Source organism: Tauraco erythrolophus, chromosome 14, assembly GCF_009769465.1.
Source record: "Tauraco erythrolophus isolate bTauEry1 chromosome 14, bTauEry1.pri, whole genome shotgun sequence".
Lineage (NCBI taxonomy): Eukaryota > Metazoa > Chordata > Aves > Musophagiformes > Musophagidae > Tauraco > Tauraco erythrolophus.
In genome coordinates this window covers 21,475,262-21,494,283 of record NC_141478.1, presented here as the reverse complement: position 1 = coordinate 21,494,283, position 19,022 = coordinate 21,475,262, and the positions used below count along the sequence as shown (strand labels likewise).

At 60.4% G+C, this 19,022-nt stretch overlaps 3 protein-coding genes across 3 annotated transcripts in view; 1 reads left to right on the top strand and 2 right to left on the bottom strand.

The window, feature by feature from the left end:
• CCDC33 (coiled-coil domain containing 33) overlaps positions 1-10,500 on the top strand; it is a 38,668-nt gene extending 28,168 nt beyond the window's left edge. Inside the window, exons 14-22 of the mRNA XM_086620581.1 lie at positions 7,076-7,158; positions 7,451-7,544; positions 8,538-8,733; positions 8,857-8,945; positions 9,159-9,290; positions 9,483-9,531; positions 9,802-9,917; positions 10,136-10,215; positions 10,314-10,500. Of these exons, the coding sequence (XP_086476707.1) occupies positions 7,076-7,158; positions 7,451-7,544; positions 8,538-8,733; positions 8,857-8,945; positions 9,159-9,290; positions 9,483-9,531; positions 9,802-9,917; positions 10,136-10,215; positions 10,314-10,500 (1,026 nt within the window). The remainder of the gene's footprint in view (positions 1-7,075; positions 7,159-7,450; positions 7,545-8,537; positions 8,734-8,856; positions 8,946-9,158; positions 9,291-9,482; positions 9,532-9,801; positions 9,918-10,135; positions 10,216-10,313) is intronic.
• Positions 10,501-11,090: 590 nt separating this feature from the next.
• LOC104380793 (cholesterol side-chain cleavage enzyme, mitochondrial) lies at positions 11,091-14,755 on the bottom strand. The gene is made up of 9 exons (XM_086620388.1): positions 14,511-14,755; positions 13,837-13,992; positions 13,425-13,624; positions 12,804-13,007; positions 12,121-12,281; positions 11,877-12,043; positions 11,663-11,744; positions 11,325-11,516; positions 11,091-11,213 (listed from the first exon to the last, which is right to left on the bottom strand). The coding sequence occupies exons 8-9, from the start codon at positions 11,487-11,489 to the stop codon at positions 11,091-11,093; spliced, it is 288 nt and encodes a 95-aa protein (XP_086476514.1). The 5' UTR covers positions 11,490-11,516; positions 11,663-11,744; positions 11,877-12,043; positions 12,121-12,281; positions 12,804-13,007; positions 13,425-13,624; positions 13,837-13,992; positions 14,511-14,755.
• On the bottom strand, positions 11,663-14,755 carry CYP11A1 (cytochrome P450 family 11 subfamily A member 1). Its single transcript, XM_086620580.1, has 7 exons — positions 14,511-14,755; positions 13,837-13,992; positions 13,425-13,624; positions 12,804-13,007; positions 12,121-12,281; positions 11,877-12,043; positions 11,663-11,744 (listed from the first exon to the last, which is right to left on the bottom strand). Exons 1-7 carry the CDS (start codon positions 14,753-14,755, stop codon positions 11,663-11,665), a joined length of 1,215 nt encoding a protein of 404 aa, XP_086476706.1.
• Positions 14,756-19,022: the final 4,267 nt, after the last annotated feature.

Here is a 19,022-nt window from a genome sequence, read left to right as displayed (position 1 = left end):
CAAGCGGGAACGAAAATTAGCAATAAAATAACCACCGTAAAAAAAAAATAATAATATATATGTAGAGAGAGAGAGAAAAGCTATTTGGTTTTCCTCCAGCTGTTTTAATTCCTTCAATCCACTGAGCTTTATGACTTCCCTTTCCGCGGCTGTTTTATACCCAACCTAATAGAAACCGGCAACGGGGCGCACTGGGGCAGGTATGGATTAAACGGATTTGGAATAAATGCCAAAAAAAAAAAACAAACCACCACCTCCATCCTTCGGATCTGCGCAGGATCCCGCCCTGGCACTGCATTCTCAGCCCTGGCTTTGCCGTTTCCCTCGCCCCGATGCCCCGAGCAGCCCCAAATCCTGTATCCACACCAGAGCATCCCCTGTGTCCACAGAGCCAGGGAGGACGGGAAGCGGTTCCAAGGATGTTTCCGGAGCTGGGCACGCCAGAACGGCTTTGCACAAGCCCTGGGGACACCCTGCCCTGCCCTTTTTTCCGGCTAAAAATGCTAGAAAGCATCGCCAGTAGGATTTATTTTGGTTTTTCCACCTCCCAGCCTTCGACAGCCGTTTTCTTTTGGCTTTTTTTTTTTGCTTTTTTTCTTCCCCCTAAAGCTCAAATTATTTTCACTCCACTTGCGTGGCGAGGCGAGGAAGGGAGGGGGAATTGCTTGGAAAACCCATCTCCTGACAGCGCTGGGAATGGGGCCTGACACCCTACTAATGGAGCGTGCGTGCGGGAGGGAGCTGGGACATGACAGGTCCCCCCCTTTGCCCGGGCAGCGGGGTCTTTGGGGGGGTCTGCGGTTCGGGGGGGGTGTATTGGGCTGATCACAGCCCTGTCACTTCTTCCCACTTCGCTCCAGCTGATCAAACCTGGCTCCCCAGTCCTACCCCGCGGCTTTGGGGAGCAGCTCGTTAATGCCTTCATTAAAAATTAGGGGAAGGGGTGGGGGGAAGCGGGGAAAACGAAGTGATGAGGAATATTATCAGGAGACGGGGTAACCCTGCCCAACTCCCGCAGGTGTGTGCTGGGACATTAAACTCCCCTCCTTGGATTTACCCAAGGTTTAGGGCTGATTTCTGCTGACTTTAGGCTGAGCTCGGCGCTGAGCTCGGCCCAGCCATGTTTTCCCACCCTTCTGCCCTCTCGCTGAATAGATTCGCGCCTCTCTTACCACTCGATGAATAATTTACACGCAGCACTTAACGATTAGAGGAAGGGGGAGATGCATTTTCTCCCATGTCTTCAAACATTTACTCCTTCTCCAAGCCTTTCCCTCCCTGCTCCCACCACCCCGTATCCCTGACCTGTCCACGCTGGCGGGTTCACAACCCAAAGGGCCTTTTTCGGGGCTGGGAGAAGTCAATGTTTGGGATTTTTTTGCCTTGCTGGCATATTTTCCCCAGCACCAGCAGCTCCATCACATAAGAGGAGAGCCCAGAGGTGCAGATTGTCCCCCAAAACCGCATCGTGCCACGGTAGGACAGGCAGCAGGGATGCAAACAGGGTTAGTTTCTTGCCAGCAGCATTGGGGCACCTTTGCTGGACCCGTTTCCAGTTCCTAGGTGACCTCCAAGGAAGAGGGGGGGCTGCCTTGGTGAGCTGGGAGGGGACCTCAGCACGGTACAGCACTGCTGCAGGTGGAGAGGGTGCTGCCAGGGCTGAGGGTGCTGCTAGGGGAGAGAGTGCTGCAAGGAAAGGATGGTGCAAGGGGAAAAGGTGCTGCAAGGGGCGAAGATGCTGCAAAGGTCAAGGGTGCTGCAAGGGGAAAGGGTGCTGTAGAGGGAGAGGGTGCTGTAGAGGGAGAGGGTACTGTAAAGGGAGAGGAAGGTGCAAAGGATTGAGGATACTGCAAGGGAAAAGGGTGCTGCAAGGAAAAGGATGGTGCACGGAAAGAGGATGTTGCAACAGCCGAGGGTGCTGCAAGGGCAGATGATGGTATGAGGTGGATGAGAAGGATCGAGGGTGCTGCAAGGAGAAAGGGAGATGTGAAGGTTGGGGATGCTGCAAGGGAAAAAGGTGGTGTATGGGGTGAAGGTGCTGGAGGGGGTGAAGGTGCTGGAGGGGGTGAAGATGCTGCAAGAGGTGAAAATGCTGCAAGAGGTGAAAATGCTGCAGGGGATGAAGATGCTGCAGAGGGTGAAGATGCCGCAGGGGGTGAAGATGCTTCAAGGGGTGAAGATGCTGCAGGGGGTGAAGATGCTGCAGGGGATAAGGCACTGCAGAGGCCGAGAAGCGGCCCCGCTATCCCGCGCCGCCGACCCCGCGTGCGGCTCCAGCCCCATCTAGCGTCAGCCCCGCCAGGAACCGGCCCCCTCGGCCCCCCCTCCCCGGCTCCGGGCCGAGGATCCCCCGAGAAGGAGCCGCCGGACCTTCCCGGGGCCGCTGCTGCTGTGCCCTGCCCGGGACGGGGGGGCCGGGAGGCAGGAGCGGTCCCGGCTTGGGATGAGGATGCTCGGCTCTGCGCACCCCGGCGAGCGAGCACCCATGGGTGCCCTGGCACCCAGAGGAATTGGGCTCAGCGAGTGTCAGGCTGGGTGGGTTTCCCTCAGTTAGGCAGGATTAAGCCAATTAATTAAAAAAGCCCATAAATCAGCTGATGCGACCCCCGGATATCGATGCCCGTCTCCCTTCTCGAGGAGATGGAGGAGTCAGCAATTCACTTCCCCTTGGATTTAATTAGCTTTGTGCCCCGCTGACGAGGAGCCCAGTGCATGGAAGCGCTGTGCTGAGGGTGGGTCCCTCCATGTCCCCCCCAAACATGACACCAGGGCATGGATGGGGTGACCTGCATCCAGCAGTCACAAGCAGGGGAGAGGATCTCGGTGGGATTTAGGGGATACCATCCCAAATCCACCTGCCGTGTCCCTGGTGCCTGCTTCCAGCCTGGAAGAGGTTAAAAGCAGCTGGAAATGCTGTTTTCTTGGGGAGGGAAATGGGATGAGGTGGGATGGTGAGGAGGGGGATAGAGGGACGTGGCTTTTGCGGGGCAGCAGAGGGTGCTGGAGGGGCAGGGACCCAAGGGCAGCGGGGTGGGGGAGGCTGGGAGTGGGTTGAGGAGGGGGTTGCAAATGGTCTGGGTGCCGTAGTTGTGTTGCACGGGGTTTTTTTGGGTGATCCAGGCTCTGGGTAGCAGTGGGAAACAGGTGGGGTTGGTGGGCTTTGCATGGGCTTCTCCTGCTTGGGTCGGGGTGGCTGGGGGGGTGTCTGGGGGAGTACGGACCAGGGGCCCCAGAACAGGGGAAAGAGAGAAAAATTCCCTTTTTTGTGTGTGTTTGGGGATGCGTGTGTGTGCATGTGTGCACCCTTGGGTGTCCTGCTCCCCCCAGCCCTGGCAGCACTGCTTAACCCTTGGTGAACGGAGTGTGGGAGGGCTCATCCCACCTCATTCCATGACTTCTCAGCTTTTCCCGGTGCTAGTTAACAAAGGACCAGGGCCTGACAGCTGCAGGGAGATGCTCAGGGTGGTGGGTGCTCAGGGTGGTGGGTGGTGGGGTTTATCCCTCTGCACCCACTTCTTTTGCAAAATTCGGGGATGAAAACTCTTCAAGGGCACTTAAAAAGTGTGAGGCCAGAGGAAGGTATTTGACTCCAGTCCCATGCGCAGGTTTTAAAAGGTTTTCTCGGGAAAGAGCCTCTTTGGGGAGCTGCCATGTACTGCTGAGTCTCCAACTGGGCCCTTTTGTGATATTTTTCCATTTCTTCACATCCTCAGTCACTGGAAATGTGTTTGTCTTAAGGAGAGATGAGGCTGGTTTCTAGGAAGGAAAAAAAAAACCCAACCTGTGAAGAATCAGGGTAACAATCCTAACCAGTTTCCCTCATTTTTTCATGTCAGGTGGTTCGTCTCTTTTTTAGGTCTGGCCCCAGTTTGTGGTCACTGGTGAGCAGCAGCACTGGGAGGGGGATACTGGGAGGAGAGACCCATCCTGGAAGGCTCTGCTGACCTCCTCTTCCTCCCTTTCCTGCTGGTCACCATCCCTCCAGCTCTCCCCATCCCTCCCAGCGCAGCGAGATGGAGAGAAAAATCATTTTTCAGGAGCCTGGAGCTGACTCAGCCAGAGTTCGCTCACAAAATTCATCCCACCTCTTCCAACCCATCGATTTCTTTTTTTTTTTTTCTTCCTTTTTTCCCTTTTTTCTCTTTTCCTTTGAGCAAAATAAACCACCAGCGACTCGCAGAGGAACCGCCAGCTCCGGTTTTTCCGCAGCCTTATCTTGCCAAAGCAGGAGCTGGCGGAGCAGTGGACTCTACCCCCAGAATCCCACCTCCTCCGCCTCCTCGCTGTAATCCAGACCCTTTTATTCCCTTGTAAAACACCGTATCGACATCCGGCAGCTGGGCCCGGGGGTTGGATAGTGATGGTAATCGCCCGCCCCGAAAAAAGTCATCATCCTTGTTAGGACGGGAGCAGGAGATGTTGTGTCTCTATTAAATCCAGCTCCGCTCCGATTAAGTTCTTTTTCGATGCAATCCAATTAACTCTTTAATTGAAATGTGATGCTTTGGCTAATAACCCCCCCCCCCAGCCCCGATGTATAGGAAGGGGGTTCAGCCTTGGTTTAATCAGATAAAACCCCTTTATTCGCTGCCTTTGCTGAGGTGTGTGGGGAGTGGTCAGGCTGAAAATCTCAATATTCCCCCCGGAGGAACCTGGAAATGTCCCAGGGATTGGGGCTCCCTGGGGAAAAGCTTGGATTTGGGAAGGAGAGGAGGAAAAAAGGACCCTGATGTTGTCCTGAGGAGGGGTTTAGGTAGTGGTGTGTCCCCAGGGAATGGATGGGGACATCAGGGACCTGATACCCTCCCCCAGCCCCAGTCGGTACCCGAAGGGATGGGTGAGGTCGATGGGGGTATCAGGCAAAGGGAACGAAGGTGTCATTATCTCCTGATGGATTCATCAGCTTTTGTTCTGGAAAAGAGGGGAAAAATTGGATTTTTTTTCTCCCTTCTGATCTTCCTCAGCTTCTGCAGCAATTCATTATTTTTTTTTTTTCCCTCAGATATGTAAATCTGAGCTTATCCCAGCTTCATAACAATTAAGGAATCGGGCTTAGTGCTCAGCCGGGGCCGTGACATTTGTGGGACCGGGGGGAGATGGTGTCGCAGAAGTGGCTGGTGAGCTGCTGGCGACTCCAATGCCACCGTGCTCACACGTGAAACGAGTTGGTCCATCCTCAAGCCTCCCTCCCTGGCCAAGGCCAGGGGTTCAGGCCGTGCCAGGCGGGGGCACATCCTGATTTTTAGCCATTTTTCAGCCCCGTGGGTCTCCTGACGAGGTTTCTCGCCAGCTCCCCCTCCTCGCTTTGCTCCTTCTTTGCCCGTCTGGAGATGAATCGATTCGAGCTGATCGGGTACATCAAAGCATCTTGGAGCAATTTGTTAAGTAAATAATAAAAAAAAAAAAAAACAACAAAACCATCACAACTTGGCCTAAGCAAATACTGGAAGGGGAGGGGGGTGGCTCGGTGGGGCGGATGAAAGGCTCTAAAAGCTTCAGAGGCTTGAAACGATGGGGAAAAAAAAAAAAAAAAAAGAAAAATATTAAAAAATAAATAGCGAGCGCCAGGAGTTTCAAAGCTTCCATCGTTTCAGCTGCAGGATTCCCGGCCTTTCATCCCAGACCCCTGCAGGAAGGAGCCAGGCGGCCGTCTCCAGGTGGGTTTGAGATAGGAGGTGTAGGGGGGAAAATGGGATTAAATATCCTTAACTCTGCCCCTGCCACCTGCCTGGAGCAGGAACTGGGCAGGGATCTGGGATGAGGGGGGGTCGGAGCAGCGTTAGGCTGGGACTAAAAGCTGGGGCTGGTTTTGCTGGTCTCGAAGCCTAGAAAAGCTGCGGTCCTGTGCATTATTGATGGAGCAGACAAGGGAGCGCATCCCGCATCCCACATCCCCTATCCCGCATCCCGCTGGCTCTTTGATGAAAAATTAATTGCGTCGACCCACACCGGCCTCTTTATTTCTTAAGAAACTCGGTGGGAGATGCTGCAGCGGGTGGGAGGTGCAAAAGCCTCTGTGGGTACCCCGAAAATGGGTGGGGGACAGGGCTGGGGGAGCATCCCATGCCTTGAAACACTATAAATCCAATCTGGGGATGAAAGCGGGGTTCGAGGGGTGAATTATTCTCCGAGCCCGAAGCCCGATGCCGCTCCGCGTCTCCCAGGCGCCGAGGTCTCAGAAGTTAATTGAGTGTTTGAAGCCTCAGAGGAGCTCACTGGGAGGGGGGAACGTTGCCATTCCCTGCATCCCAGGGCACGGGAATGAGGTGTCGTCGCCCTTCAGAGCCACCCTGGGAGCTGGTGGCAGCTGCCACCGAGTCACCTCCCAGAGTCCGCGCTGCCGGGAGCTGGAGATACAGCGATGGGGATGGGGAGGGAGGTGAGTGCAGGTGCAGGGAGGAGTGGCAAGGAGGAGGGTTGTGTTGTGGCAACAGGCATGGCACCTAAATCCCTCGGGCAGCGGAAAGGGCTTGGGAAAACCAGCTTAACCCTCATGCTGCAGCCCCCTGGCATCGCCGTAAGTCCAGCGGGCGGTAGCTCGGGGCCGGGGGGGCCGGGGGGACGACCCAGGAGCGGGGATGCTGCTGTACTACAGACCCTTCTCCTCCACTGTGAGTGATGGGGAGTGGCGGGTGGGGATGGGGATGGGGATGGGGATGTCACCCAAAGGTCCCCGTCACAGGGACAGTGCCCGCTTGGTGTCACTTTCGGTCATGGACAAATTTTCCCCGCAAGGACACATGGCTCAAGGGTCCAGCCCTGAACTGATGCTGGAAGCCAGGTGTTTCCAAGCGTCCCCATCCGCAGGGGAAGGTCTCCCAGCCCTGTGGCCACGCCACGTTCTGTCCGAGCCCCCAGGGGGGATGCTTGAAGCATCACAACCAGCGATGCCAGAGGTTTTTGGATGCTGACCCCAAAAAAATGATGGCAAAAGCATTTTGCTCCAGGAGGAGCTGAAGCTGAAGGAGCTTGCTGCACGGCTCTCCATGACGGGACCAGCTCGGCTCTCCCATTTCGGAGGGTTTTCCCCAGCCAGATCCTCATCTTCACCTTCTGCTCCGATGTCTCCCACCAGCTCCACCGAGATGATGTGTCCCTCCCGGCTGCCGATGCCATGGCCAGCATCCTGCCTGGAAAGCCGCTGCAGGAGGAGCAGAGGTACAGGGACCACACTGGTTCTGCAGCTCCCTCTTGGCTCCTTCTCCCCATCCTTCTTGGGGGTGGGTTCCTCCTTCCTCCCTCCTCCTCATCTTTTCCCCAGCACCTTCTTTTCCTGCCCCATCACTTCCATCCTCACCTCCTCGAGGCTCCGACCCTCCCTGCACCCCCATCCCTCCCCCCCCAGTACCCCAAATATGTCCCTGTCTCCTACAGAGGGTTCCCTGGCCAAGGCTTTGCCAGTGTTTTGATCCGACTGGTTAAGGGTGTCCCCCTACTCACTGCTCCGCAGGTCCCAGGGGGTCATCAGGGACCGGCAGGAGCGCAGAGACACCAGAGGAAAAGGGGACATTGGGAGCACTGGTGGGGTCAGCAGTGTCCCCAAGGTAGGTCCTGGCTCCCGTGGAGACTCTATGTTGCCGGTGAGTGAAGGTCTTGGAATTGGGCTGGAGGGGGCTTTATCTTGGGTCCTGGATGAGACCACCCCACGGCAGATGGGGAGGAAGGAGCTGAGCCTTTAGCTGCACCTGCCCCCCCTCATTTCCCCCCTCCCTCCTCCTTTCCCAAGGCTGCAGGATGCTGCCGCACCCCCTGCCCGTGCCCCGGCCCCCCTCGCCAAGGCCATCACCAAGGCTGGGAGCCGGGAGCCAGAGGCACGCGGCTTTCCCTGGCCAAGGTCCCCGCTGCTGGGATCCTTTCTGCAGCCCAGTGTGGCCAGGAGGGATTCAGGAGGGTCAGGCTGAGAAGGTGCAAACCCTCAGGGAGTTATTTCACCCCAGCATCACCTGGTAAGGTGTTTTCCAGCCTTATGGGTGCTAAAAACCCCCCAGGCTCATCCGTATAAAACATTGATCCCTCCATCATTCTTCACGACTTTCCCTCTTCTAAAGACCTGCAAAGACCCATAGGGCTCGGAGCCTGAGGTTGACCCCCCAGCTCTGACACTTCTCCACCCCACGTCCTTAGGAGAGTTGCTTTTCCCCTAAAAGGGTGGTAGGAAGAGCTGGGGAAATGCAGGGGGGTGGTCTGCGGGGTGGAGGGAGAGGTGGGCAGGCAGAGAGAAAGTTTGGAAGGATGGGAGAGAAGAACAGATGGGTGGAGAAGAGAAGGATGAATGGATGAAGGGTGGGTGGCTAGAGAAGAGAAGGATGGAGAAGGATGGATGGACAAGAGAAAAATGAATGGATGGATGGATGGATGGATGGAGGAATGGAGAAGAGAAGGATGGATGAATGCAAGAGGAGGGGAAAACCTGGATGTTTCTTAGCTCCTCCATGGTGGTTCTGACCCTCAAGACAAATGTTCTTAGCTGAGCTCTCAGTGCTAGGGAAAGGCTGGGCTGGCCACGGGCTGCCAGCGGCTCTGCTCTGGGCTGGCAGGAGGTGAGCAGCTACCGCCTGGCGCTAGAGCGGATGGCAGGGGACATCCTGTCCCTGCGCCAGCACGTCGCCAGCCTGGAGGTGGAGAACGGGCACCTGCGGCGCAGCCTGGCCTTGCAGGAGGAGCTGGGCCACGCTTCCCTTGCCGACGTGGACCTGGACGTCGTGACCCGGGAGGAGCTGCTGGACAGGCTCGGTGCGTGACGGGGAAGGGGACGGGGAGGGTGGAAATTAGGGGACCCCCCATTTCCCTCGCGCAGCAGAGGGGACCACACCGTCCCCTGGCCAGGTGGTGAGGACGTGGCATGGGCTCTTGCAGCCACCTTCAAGCGCAAGCTAGCAGCCAACACGGTGGAGATGAGGAGGCTGAAGGACCGTGTCCAGCAGCTGCAGAATGAGCTGATCCGGGTACGGATGCCGGCAGGAGCAGGCAGGGCTGTCCGGGGGACGGAGGAGCAGGGAGGCAGTGGGGAGGGCATCACTGCACCCCCATAGCTGAGCAAGTCCCTGAGAACCTCAGGACCCCCACCACGAGGTTCTCCCAGCCCTACGAGCAATCCCCCAAGGCTTGAGGCTCAGCATCGAGGTCCCTGGGGGCTTTTCTCCCCCCTCCCCTCCCAGAAAAACGACCGGGAGAAGGAGCTGGTGCTGCTGCAGCGAGCCCACCGGCAGCAGCAAGCCACACTGAGGAGGTGCCAGGACAAGGTGGCCAAGACGAAGGGCTTGGAGGAGACGGTGCGGCAGCAGGAGAAGGTGCATTGAGGGGCATGAGGTTGGGGTGAGAAGGGCAGGCTGAGGGGTGCGAGGGTCTTTGGAGAAGATGGCCTGTTCCAGCCCCCCACCAGCACTACCCGGTGCCGGAGGAGGTGTGATGGCCACCTCAGCCTTGCATCCAGCTGTCCTCATGCCCTGGGACCACGGGGATGGCTCTGCTCTCTCCGGCAGGTGATCCAGTTCATGGAGCGTGTGCTGCAGGAGAAGTTGGCTGGGGCAGGTGGAAGAGCTGAGAAGCCGGCAGGTGGGTGCAAGTGCGGACGGGGACCCTCGGGTGAGGGGACGACCCCCACATACAGCTACTGGGCTGCGCCAGTGGCCATCCCCTTCTGATAGTTTGCAGTGAGAGATCAGAGGAGGTCCTGAGCCCCCTGACACCTGGCCCTGGGTGTGGAGGAGATGGATGGGGGCTTGCTCCTGGCCCCCATCTCTGACCAGGGGGGTGTAGGGCACATCCCAGCAGCCCTCCCACCCCATCCCGCAGACCAAGCCCTCTCTGGGGAGGTGTACACCGTGCTGCTGGCCGAGAACCGCAGGCTGAGGGACCAGCTGGAGAAGGCCCCCTTCCCCTCGGCCCCCATCGCCCCACGGCCCCCAGCCTTGCCGGTGAGATTGGGGAGGAGGGCACAGGGCTAGGATGGGGGGGGAGAGCCATGGCACCCCAAAAACAGCACTGAGGGGTAACCAAGCACGTTGGGGGCATCACACAGGTGGCACCTCCAGCTCCGTGGGGTGATGGTGACCCTTGTAGAGCACGGGGTGGGAAGTGGAGGGGTTTATCCAGCATTGCCTTTCCCCGGTCCTGCTCGTCTGGTGGCCCACAGGGTGTTTTTGGGGGCACAGAGAAGCTGTCGCTGCTGGCCAGGCTGGAGGAGGCACGAGCCCGTGGGCGGGTGCTGGAGAGGCAGGTGGGCATCACCCCCCCGATGGTGGGGGGCTCGGTGTGTCGGGCTGAGGTTTTGGGGAGGGGGGACACACCTTTGGCTCCCCCATGCCTCAGAGAATGCCAACCTGCTCTGGGTCTGTCCCAGCTGGAGGAGGCAGCGAGGAGGTGGGGACGGCAGAAGCAGGAGCTGGGCACCCGGCTGCTGGAGCAGGAGCATGGCTTCCCCTTGGTGAGCACCTGGGGGGGCACAGGGCCACCCCCCACGGGGGCTGGTGGCCGATGTTCTCTGCTGCAGCCACCTGATGCTCCCCAGAGAAGGAGGGGGATGGATTTATACCTCCCCAAGACTTTGTCCCGTTCCCTACCAGAACCTGCCGGCTATCTCCACGGCCCCCCCGAGAAGACCCCAGACCCTGGTGTCCCCTCCCTGCTCCATCCCACATCCCAGAGAAACCGAACGCTGGCACAAAAAAAACCCAACGAGCGGATGCTTTTTCGCACGATGAAATTACGGAGTCAACCAGAGGCGAAGCAGAACCTTAGAGGGTATCAGGGCAGGGGGGGGACGTGGCCGCGGTCCCCGGAGTGACCCTTTGGGGGTGACCTGGGGACCCCCCGGCAGCCGGAGGGTCCGGCAGCACCCAGCTGCCCTGCGTTGGTGGCAGGGCCGGGGCTGCTGCGGTTTATCTCCCCCGTTGGCGTAAGCGCAGCCTTGGGCGGGCAGGAGCGAAGGCGGGATGCGCCGAGCCAAGGCTGTGGCCGTGAGAGCTTCCCGGCCGTCCCCGAATGGCCATCCCGGCGCCGGGAAGATGGCTGTCGGGAGGAGAAAGCTCTTGCCAGGCTGTTGGCAAAAGCAGCAGGAGCGGCCGGGTGCCACTCGGGATGGGTGCTCCTCACGGCCAGGGTGGGAGCGGCCGCAGGGTCAGGTAGATGGGTTGGTCCGGGATGAGGATGAGCTCGAACTTGGTGCCGATTTCCACCGCTCTCATGGTTTCGATCTTGAAGTTCTCCAGGATCTGAGACGGAGGAGAAAAGAGCGGATGGAAAACACCAGAGGTACCCAGCCCCAAGTGCCAGCTCCCCAGTCCCCAGTGTCCCTGGCAGTGGAATGGGGAGCTTTGGCTCACGTGCATGAGGAAGAGCTGCATCTCCAGCTCGGCGATGCGGCGGCCCAGGCACTGGCGGGGGCCGAATCCAAACCCCAAGCCCTGGAAGTGCTTGGGGCCGGCTGCCAGCCAGCGCTGGGGGTTGAACTGCTCCGGTTTGGGGAAGACCTCGGCGTCCCGACCCATGGCATAGAGTCCCACCTGCACCAGCGTCTGCAGGGAATGGCGGGCCCCATGGGGCCAGGCTTACCGTGGGGCTTCGCCAGCACTTGGGGAAGCCACATCCACATTCCCGTGGAGGTCCCGTGCTCCAGGTCCCACCTCCGCCTCCGGGTGATGGAGGGAGCTGGTGGCCGTGCTCACCTTGGGGGGATGCGGTAGTCTTGGAGGATGACCTCTTGCGTGGTGTACCTCTGCAGGGTCACGGCCACGGGGTGCAGCCTGGGGTGGGGGGACAGGTCCCACATACCCCGTTTTGGGGACAGCCCAGCCCGGCCACGTCCCACCTCGGTGCAGGACATCTCAGCAGGGCCGGAGATTTGGGGAGGAAGAGGCTGGAGGGCTTTTCCTGACCTGAGCGTCTCCTTGATGGCAGCTTTGAGCAACCGGACGGTTTTCAGCATCTTCACCCTGTCCCCTGCTGCCTCTCGCTTGGCAGCCAGGACCTCCGCCCGCAGCTGCTCCTGGACCCCTGGGGACCGTGCCAGCTCGAACATGGCCCACTGCAGCGTCATGGAGGTCTGGGGCAGGGCAGGAGAACAAGGCTCACCACCAGCCAGAACCTTCTCCCTGCCCGCTGACCCTGCCCGCTCCTCACCGTGTCCACCCCACCCGCCATCATCTCGGTGACGCTGGCCTTGATGTCATCCAAGGGCAGCTTGTCCCGCATGATGAGGCTGCAGAGGATGCCCATGTACTCCTGGGTGCTCTTGCGTTGCAGCCGCAGGTCCCGGTAGACGTTTTGTATGCACTTGTCCGCTGAGGAGACACAGAGACATGGTGTGGCCTTCCTCACCCGTAGCCAAGGAGGAGGAGGAAGGCACTGGATGTTGCACCTTCCGACGTCGCCTCCCCGTGCCAGTGGCTTTTCCACAGGAGTGGCCCCTGCAGCAGCTTGGGACTGCGGTCCCTGCTGCAGGACCCAGCGGTGGCTGGGTGGGCACAGAGGGTGGGGGTGAGGGTGCTTCAAGGTGGGAGACACCTTGCAGAAGGGTTGTCCCAGGTGGCAAAAGCCCTCTGAGTCCACAAGCCCCTCTAGGAGAGCTGCTCCCCTCAACGTGATGCCCATCATCTGCCCTTCATCACTGCTGGATGGTCCCCCACCACTCCATCCCTTAAGCTCCAGACACAGAAAACCTTCCTGGCCTCGGTGGCCCCTGTGCCGGGTGGTTGGACCCAGGAGAAGGTCTCCACGCTGGTGAGATGAAGCTGAGCTATGGAGCCAAGTCCTCAAAGGGGCCTCAGGTGACAGATGGAGGTGCGGGCAGGAGGAGCGCTCACCCTGGGAGAAGATGGCATCCCAGGCCCAGACATGGTCCCGCCAGGTCTTGGCGTTGAGGTGGCGGAGGAGGGCAGGCGGCAGGTAGAGCATGGGCGAGGTGGTGTGGAACATCAGGGTGACGGCGTCGATGAAGCGCTGCGCCTCGGGGTGCACAAAGTCCTGCAGCAGCCCCAGCCGCTCCCCGTACAGCACGTGGCACACGGCTGCAAGCACAGCACCCATCAGGGGACACGGCCGGGGTGGGGGGGACCCTGTCCCCATCCCCTCCACCCTCCCATGGCCAACTCCAGCCTTTCCATGGCTACAGAGACCCGGCTTGGCCTCCTCCTCACTCCAAGAGTCACGGGGCCATGGAGGCATCCCTTGTTGGGTCGAGCTGGCCACCAGTTGATGACCAGGAGACAATAAAGCACTGTTTTACCAACAGTGTTGAGTTGTTCTCTACTCATCTGGAGAGAGGACGCCCCTCTAGACCCTATGGCTTCGGGGGACAAGCTGGTTCACCCATCTCCAGGGGAAACGCAGCTCGTTGCCCATCTCGGAGCCCCAGCGAAGGGGCGTTTCAGGAGGGGACACCCCCGTCCAGGTCGGGGTGAGGTGGCCGGTCCCCTGGCACTCACACTCCAGGGCGAAGCGGAAGAGCTCGTGGGTGAAGTCAGCCGTCCAGCACTCCCGGCCGCTCTTCCCCACCTGGGCTTTTGCCCGCCGGATGAAGTCCTCGCCCACCGCGCTCAGCAGCGGCACGAAACCCTCCACCACCTGCGGCGACAGCACCTCCTTGTTCAGCATCAGGCGGTCGGAGCGCCAGGCCTCCCCCTTCCTGCGGGGCACCAAAGTGGGGGGGGTTCAGAGGTGTCTATCCCCCCCACCCCAAATCCCCCCCTCCCCACCCTGGTGGATGCCACCCCACAAAGCCCAGGACGTTCCCATCACCCTCTGGATGTTCCAGCTTCTACCGCCCCATGTGCCGGGGCTGTCGGGACAGGATGTGGGAGCCCTGGTTTTTGGGGACCCCCCGGCCCCCTGACTCACTTGAGGAGCACGCCGTAGGGCTTGTTGCGGTAGTCACGGTAAGCCACCCAGGGTGGCACGCTGAAGCGCTCCGGCAGCGTCCCCTCCGCCTGGAAGAGGGTGGCCGCATCCCGGGGGCTGATGATGTTCACACTCTCATAGACACCCAGCTTCTCCCTGCCAGGGCACGAAGCGGGGTCAGCCCAGCACCCTGACCCCCCACCTGCACCCACCACCACCCCCCCACAACCTCTCATCTCCCCACATCAACCACTCTCCCCCTAGCACCCCCAAATCAATGACCCCCCTCCCCAAAGTCCTGTCCGCGGGTGTTGGTTCTGGGGATGCAGCGGCTCAGCACCTGGCAGGATCGGGACCCCCAGGGCTCAGGCAGGCACAGAGCGGGGTGCTGGGGGACATCAGCGCTGGAGCCTACAGAGATCGGGGGGGCAGAGCCCCTTCCCAGCCCTACCACTCCTGACATCCCCTATCCACGTGGCATGAAGGGGTCTCGCCCCTCACCGTGGCATCGAGCCTGGCGAGCCGGACTCCTCTTTACCCCCCTCCCCATCCAGAGCAGTGCTGGGAATAGCAACAGCATCCCAAACCAGGAAGGCTGCGGGAGTTGGAGAGGCGGGAGGGCTATGGAGGAGGGGGATGCCGACACGGGGAGGGGGTGTCAGACGTCACCTCACCTGTAAATGGGCCCGAACTGCCGGAACTTGCGCGCCATGATGTGATGGACGTTGTGGAAGCCACCGTCGCGCCAGAAGTGGTAGAGGTTGAGCCAGGCGGCTCGCCAGTCCCCGGGCACCTGCTTAAAGGGTCGAGGCGTCGGCGGGGCGGCAGGAACGTGCCATGGGGCGGCAGCCCCCCGGCTCCGCCGGCAGCCCCCGGCTCGGGCGAGGGCGAGCGGTTTGGGCGCAGCCCGGGCGAACATGGGAGCGGGTGACGGGCGAGGGAGGCGAGGGTGGCCTCGCTCTTATCCCCCTTCGGCCCCTGCTCAAGGCGAGATGCTCTCGCCCGCCTCCCGATGAGTCACGGCCCCCCCCCCTCCCCGGGATGGGGACATGGATAACGGGGCACAGGGCGAGCACGAGGGGTTTGCAGAGCCCGGTCCGGCGTGGCGGGTGATGAGGGGTGAGGGTGGCCCCCGCGCCGCCCCTATAAAAGCGGGTGCCCTTGAGAGTGCTGGAAGTAGGGGGGGGGAAAAAGGTTGGATGTGGAAAATAAGGGATAAAAAATGATCCAGGCGATCGAAGAGCAGGAGGGGACAGCCCTCCCCAGGGCAGGGGTGCTGCAGGTGGCACGTGTGTGTGCCCCCCCTCCTTCCCGGGCTCTCCTGCCCCAGAGCATCGGCTGCCACTCAGTGCAGGAACCCCAAACACCCCCACCCCCCCGGCCAGGAGGGAAAGGCTTTTTGGGGTGTCACAGCCCCCCCACAGAGGCAAGGACGAAGGGTCTCACCCCCGAGCGCGGTGGCAGACCCCTTCCCTTGTCCCCAGGCCTGGTGACACCCACCGGTGACCAGTTTGCAATGGAGTGACTGGGAGACTGACTGGGGAGGGGGATCACTGGGAGGTTCTTTGGGGGGGCCTGGAGCTGATCTTGAGGACTCCTGGGGTGTCCCTGGGAGGGGGGCGGAAGGGTCCCTGGACTTTCCTTGGGGTGACCTGGGGGTCCCTGGGGGACAATGTCCCCCGGCCTTAAAGGCCTGGAGGAGGAGGAGGAGGAGGAAGGCTCCGGTGGCTGCTTCTGCTTTTAAACCTCTCTCGGCTTTTGGTTTTGCCCGGGAAGGCGGAGGAGGCCCGGGGAGGGGGGGACGCGGATCCCGGCGGTCGGGGATGCCGAGCCCGGGCTCGGCGGCGGCTGCCGCAACGGCGGCGGGCACCGGGGGGCGCGCGAGCCCCGTCCGCGGCCCCCGCCCGGCCCCGCCCCCCGCCACGAGCCCCCCCTGGCCCCGCCCACAGTTGGGGGGGGCGGGGGGGTGTCTGTCCCCTCCTGCCTCCCACCAGCTCACGGGCTCCATCACCCCGTGCCTGAGCCTCACATCTCCAAAAGGTCCCACTCGCACCCTCCATGGGGGTCCTGCCCTCCTCTCCCCGTGCCCCCCACCCTAAGACGTCTCCAAAATTTTGGGGTGCCTCCCCAACGGCTTTGCCACCCCCGTGACGCGAAGGGAAACGTGTGGGTTTGTCCCCCCACCTCCGACAGCCCCCGAGCGCGTCGCTCGCAGAGGAAACCGCCAGCTGCTGCGGTGGGCACAGGAACACGGGCGGTTTGGGGAGGTGTCTCTGATGGAAGCTGGGGGGGGACGGGGGCAGGAAAGGTGTCGGGGCGATGCTCAGAACCCCCCAGTGTCACTTTTTCCCCAGCCACCCTGAGGGCTCCAACTGGTGGGTTTGGTTTTGCCGATGGTCCCACCTGTGATGAGCGGAACGAGGGGGGCACGTGGCTGGGAGGAGGTGTCTCACCCCCTCTGCGGGCACCAGCTCGCCCACGGACCCCGCGTGACTCGGCCCCATCCTCTACTATTTTCGGATGAGCCAAACCTGAGAGTATCACCCGTCCCCGGTGGCCTTCACCCCCGGGAGGGACAAGGAGGGTCCCTCCACGCAGGGTTTCCTCCTGCTGAGAGGTGGCTCCGGTGGGCGTCACGCTCTCACTTTCCACCCATGGGGCTTTCCTGGCATGTGTCACCCCCGGAGCGAGGTGAATAAAACCCCCAGGCACCTTCCCACCTCCACCCCCACTTGGTAAACAGCACCTTGGGGAGGCTGCCGAGAAACCTTCCGGCTTTCTGCTCCATGGCAGGAAACCCCTCGCAGCCAGCGCCGCAGCCCCAGCCCCAGCCAAACCTCAACTTCCCTGGAAAACCCTCGTCCTTCACCGCATCCATCCGGCACCTGGGCCTGGGGACGTCAAGACCGCGGTGGTTTATCAGAGGGAAGGTGTTTTGGTGGAGCTGCTCATCCTTTCTGCCCCTCGACCACCCCCCCCGGAGCCGATGACGACCGGCCGGGATGAGGCTGACTCCAGCCGGGCTCGCACCCGTCCCTTAGGAAGGATGCTTTTCGGAAAGGAAAGGAAAAGGAAAGGAAAAGGGTGCTTTTCATGTGTTTTCCAATAGGTCCTTTTCTTTTCCGCAGTGATTTCATTCCTGGGGTCTTCCCCGCTCTCCTCGTGAGCGAACCCGTTTCAGCGCAAGGTTTCGGCTCCTGCCCACGAGCAGGGGGGTGGGAAAATCTCAGTAGTAAAACTCCAGCCCCGAAACCCCCCCGTGATTCAGCTCGGGGCTGGAGGGGAGGGGAAAATCTCATTTTCATAATATGGTGTCGCAAAAGCGAAAAGTTTCAGCTGCAAACGGCCCGTTTGAAAGAAACATTTTATCGCCCCACTCCGTTAAACCAAATCCCCTCTTCCTAAATTTATTGTGTGTACTCCCAGATTGAAAAAATCGAGGGTCTCCAAAATTTTGGGGTCTCCATCAACCTGGAATGCGGTATCTCACCCCCATCTCACCTCTCGGGGTGGGAATTCATGGCTGGAGGTGAAAAGCTTTCATCCGTGTAGCTGTGGGGAGGAGGTGCACGGCCACATGGGAGGAAGGCTGGTTTATCCCCGGTTTAACTTCCTCCAGCAGCTCCTGGGTCACTTCATTTCCAGTAAACGGCTGGATTTCCCACTCATCGCTCGCCATGGCCATCCCCGACCTGCCTTGGGGGTGTAGCATCACCCCATGCCACATCCCCCCCTACCCCAGGATGGACCACGGGCAAAAGGAGAGTGGAGGCACGTGGGGACAGCCAGACACCCACCCAAGGCTGCTCAAATCCCGGGATCCTCAGGGAAAAGGGGGAAATAGCTGCAGGGTGGCAAACAACTCCTGGGAAGAGAGCTGTGTGTCACCGATGGGAAAAACAAGTCAAAGAGGAGCGAGGGGTGAAGGCAGCCGGGTGGATGGCACAGTTTGGGGCACCTGATCTGGACATGTGAGCTCAGTTTATGGGTCCCCTTTGCCAGCCTGTCCCAGGGGAAGCAGGCGGTGACATCGGCTGCGTCGGCGGGATGGGCAGGAAGAGCAGGACACCCATGGGAGGTGCTGGCTTGGGGGTGATGGCACACAGAAGCGCCGCTGGACCAGCTCCAGCTCGAACACGGCCGGGAAGGGCAGCGCGTGCTCAACCAGCTGAGCCCAAAATCAGATGGAAAATAAGAAACCCACCAGGTCTGTTGTCCTGCCCAGTAAACCCTCCCACCCGAGCGGCCTCCAAGGGCACCAGTGAGGTCGGAGGCAGAAACAGCCCCCCAAAAAACAGTGCTGTGAAAAAAAAAAAAAAAAAAAAAAATCAACCGCTCTCAAGGCTTTTGTTTGAGGCGTGCGGCCAGCCTGCCCTCCGCCCGCGCCGGAGGAAGCCCGGAGAGGCCACCGTGGTGCCCGTCCTTCCTGTGCGTGCCCGCTCCCAGCGAAACAAGGCTCCCAAAATAACTCGTGTGAACAATGCGGCCGCAGTCGGAGCGCGGGCGGCGAGGTCTCGGCTCCCCCTCTCCGCACGGGTATTTGCTCAGCAGCTCCGTGGTTTTCGGTTCATTGTATTCCTAGGAAACAGCTGGGGGAAAGGCTGCCCAGAACAAAACACAGCCTGGAACACTCCAGCTTTGCTGCTTTTTGCAGGAAATTTAGCACAAAGTTCCATCTTTTGTCCCGCCTGGCCCCAGGGAGCGGGGACAAGGGCCAGGCTGGGCACAGAGATGCCCCTGTGTGGGTCTGGGGGGTCTCCAGGTCCCCCGGGCGCTGCGAAACGCTGCAGCGTTTGGGATTTTAGCACAGGTTTTTCGAGTTTTGGCAGCAATAGGGCTGGAAACGCAAAAAACTCGGCGTCCGCAAACAGCACCCCAGTGGTGACACCTGGGTGCTGATTTCTCTCCCCTCTCGTCCCGTCCCCGGGTGAGCTCCCCACCTCCTCCCACCGCAGAGACGGGGGCTGCCAAAAATCACACTTCTGGTTTTAGCTTCGCTGAAACCCGCCTGCCTTTCGGGCTCGTTTCTCCGTCTTCACGTCAAGCTGCCGGTATCGCATATGCTGCCGGCGCAGGGGGGGGGTTTTGTGCCAAACCCTGCGCTAAGAAAGAAAAGTGGCAGGGGAGGCTTTCGCTTTCAGCTGCCAAACGCTCACCCTGAAGATCAGGGACCTGCAAAAACCCTC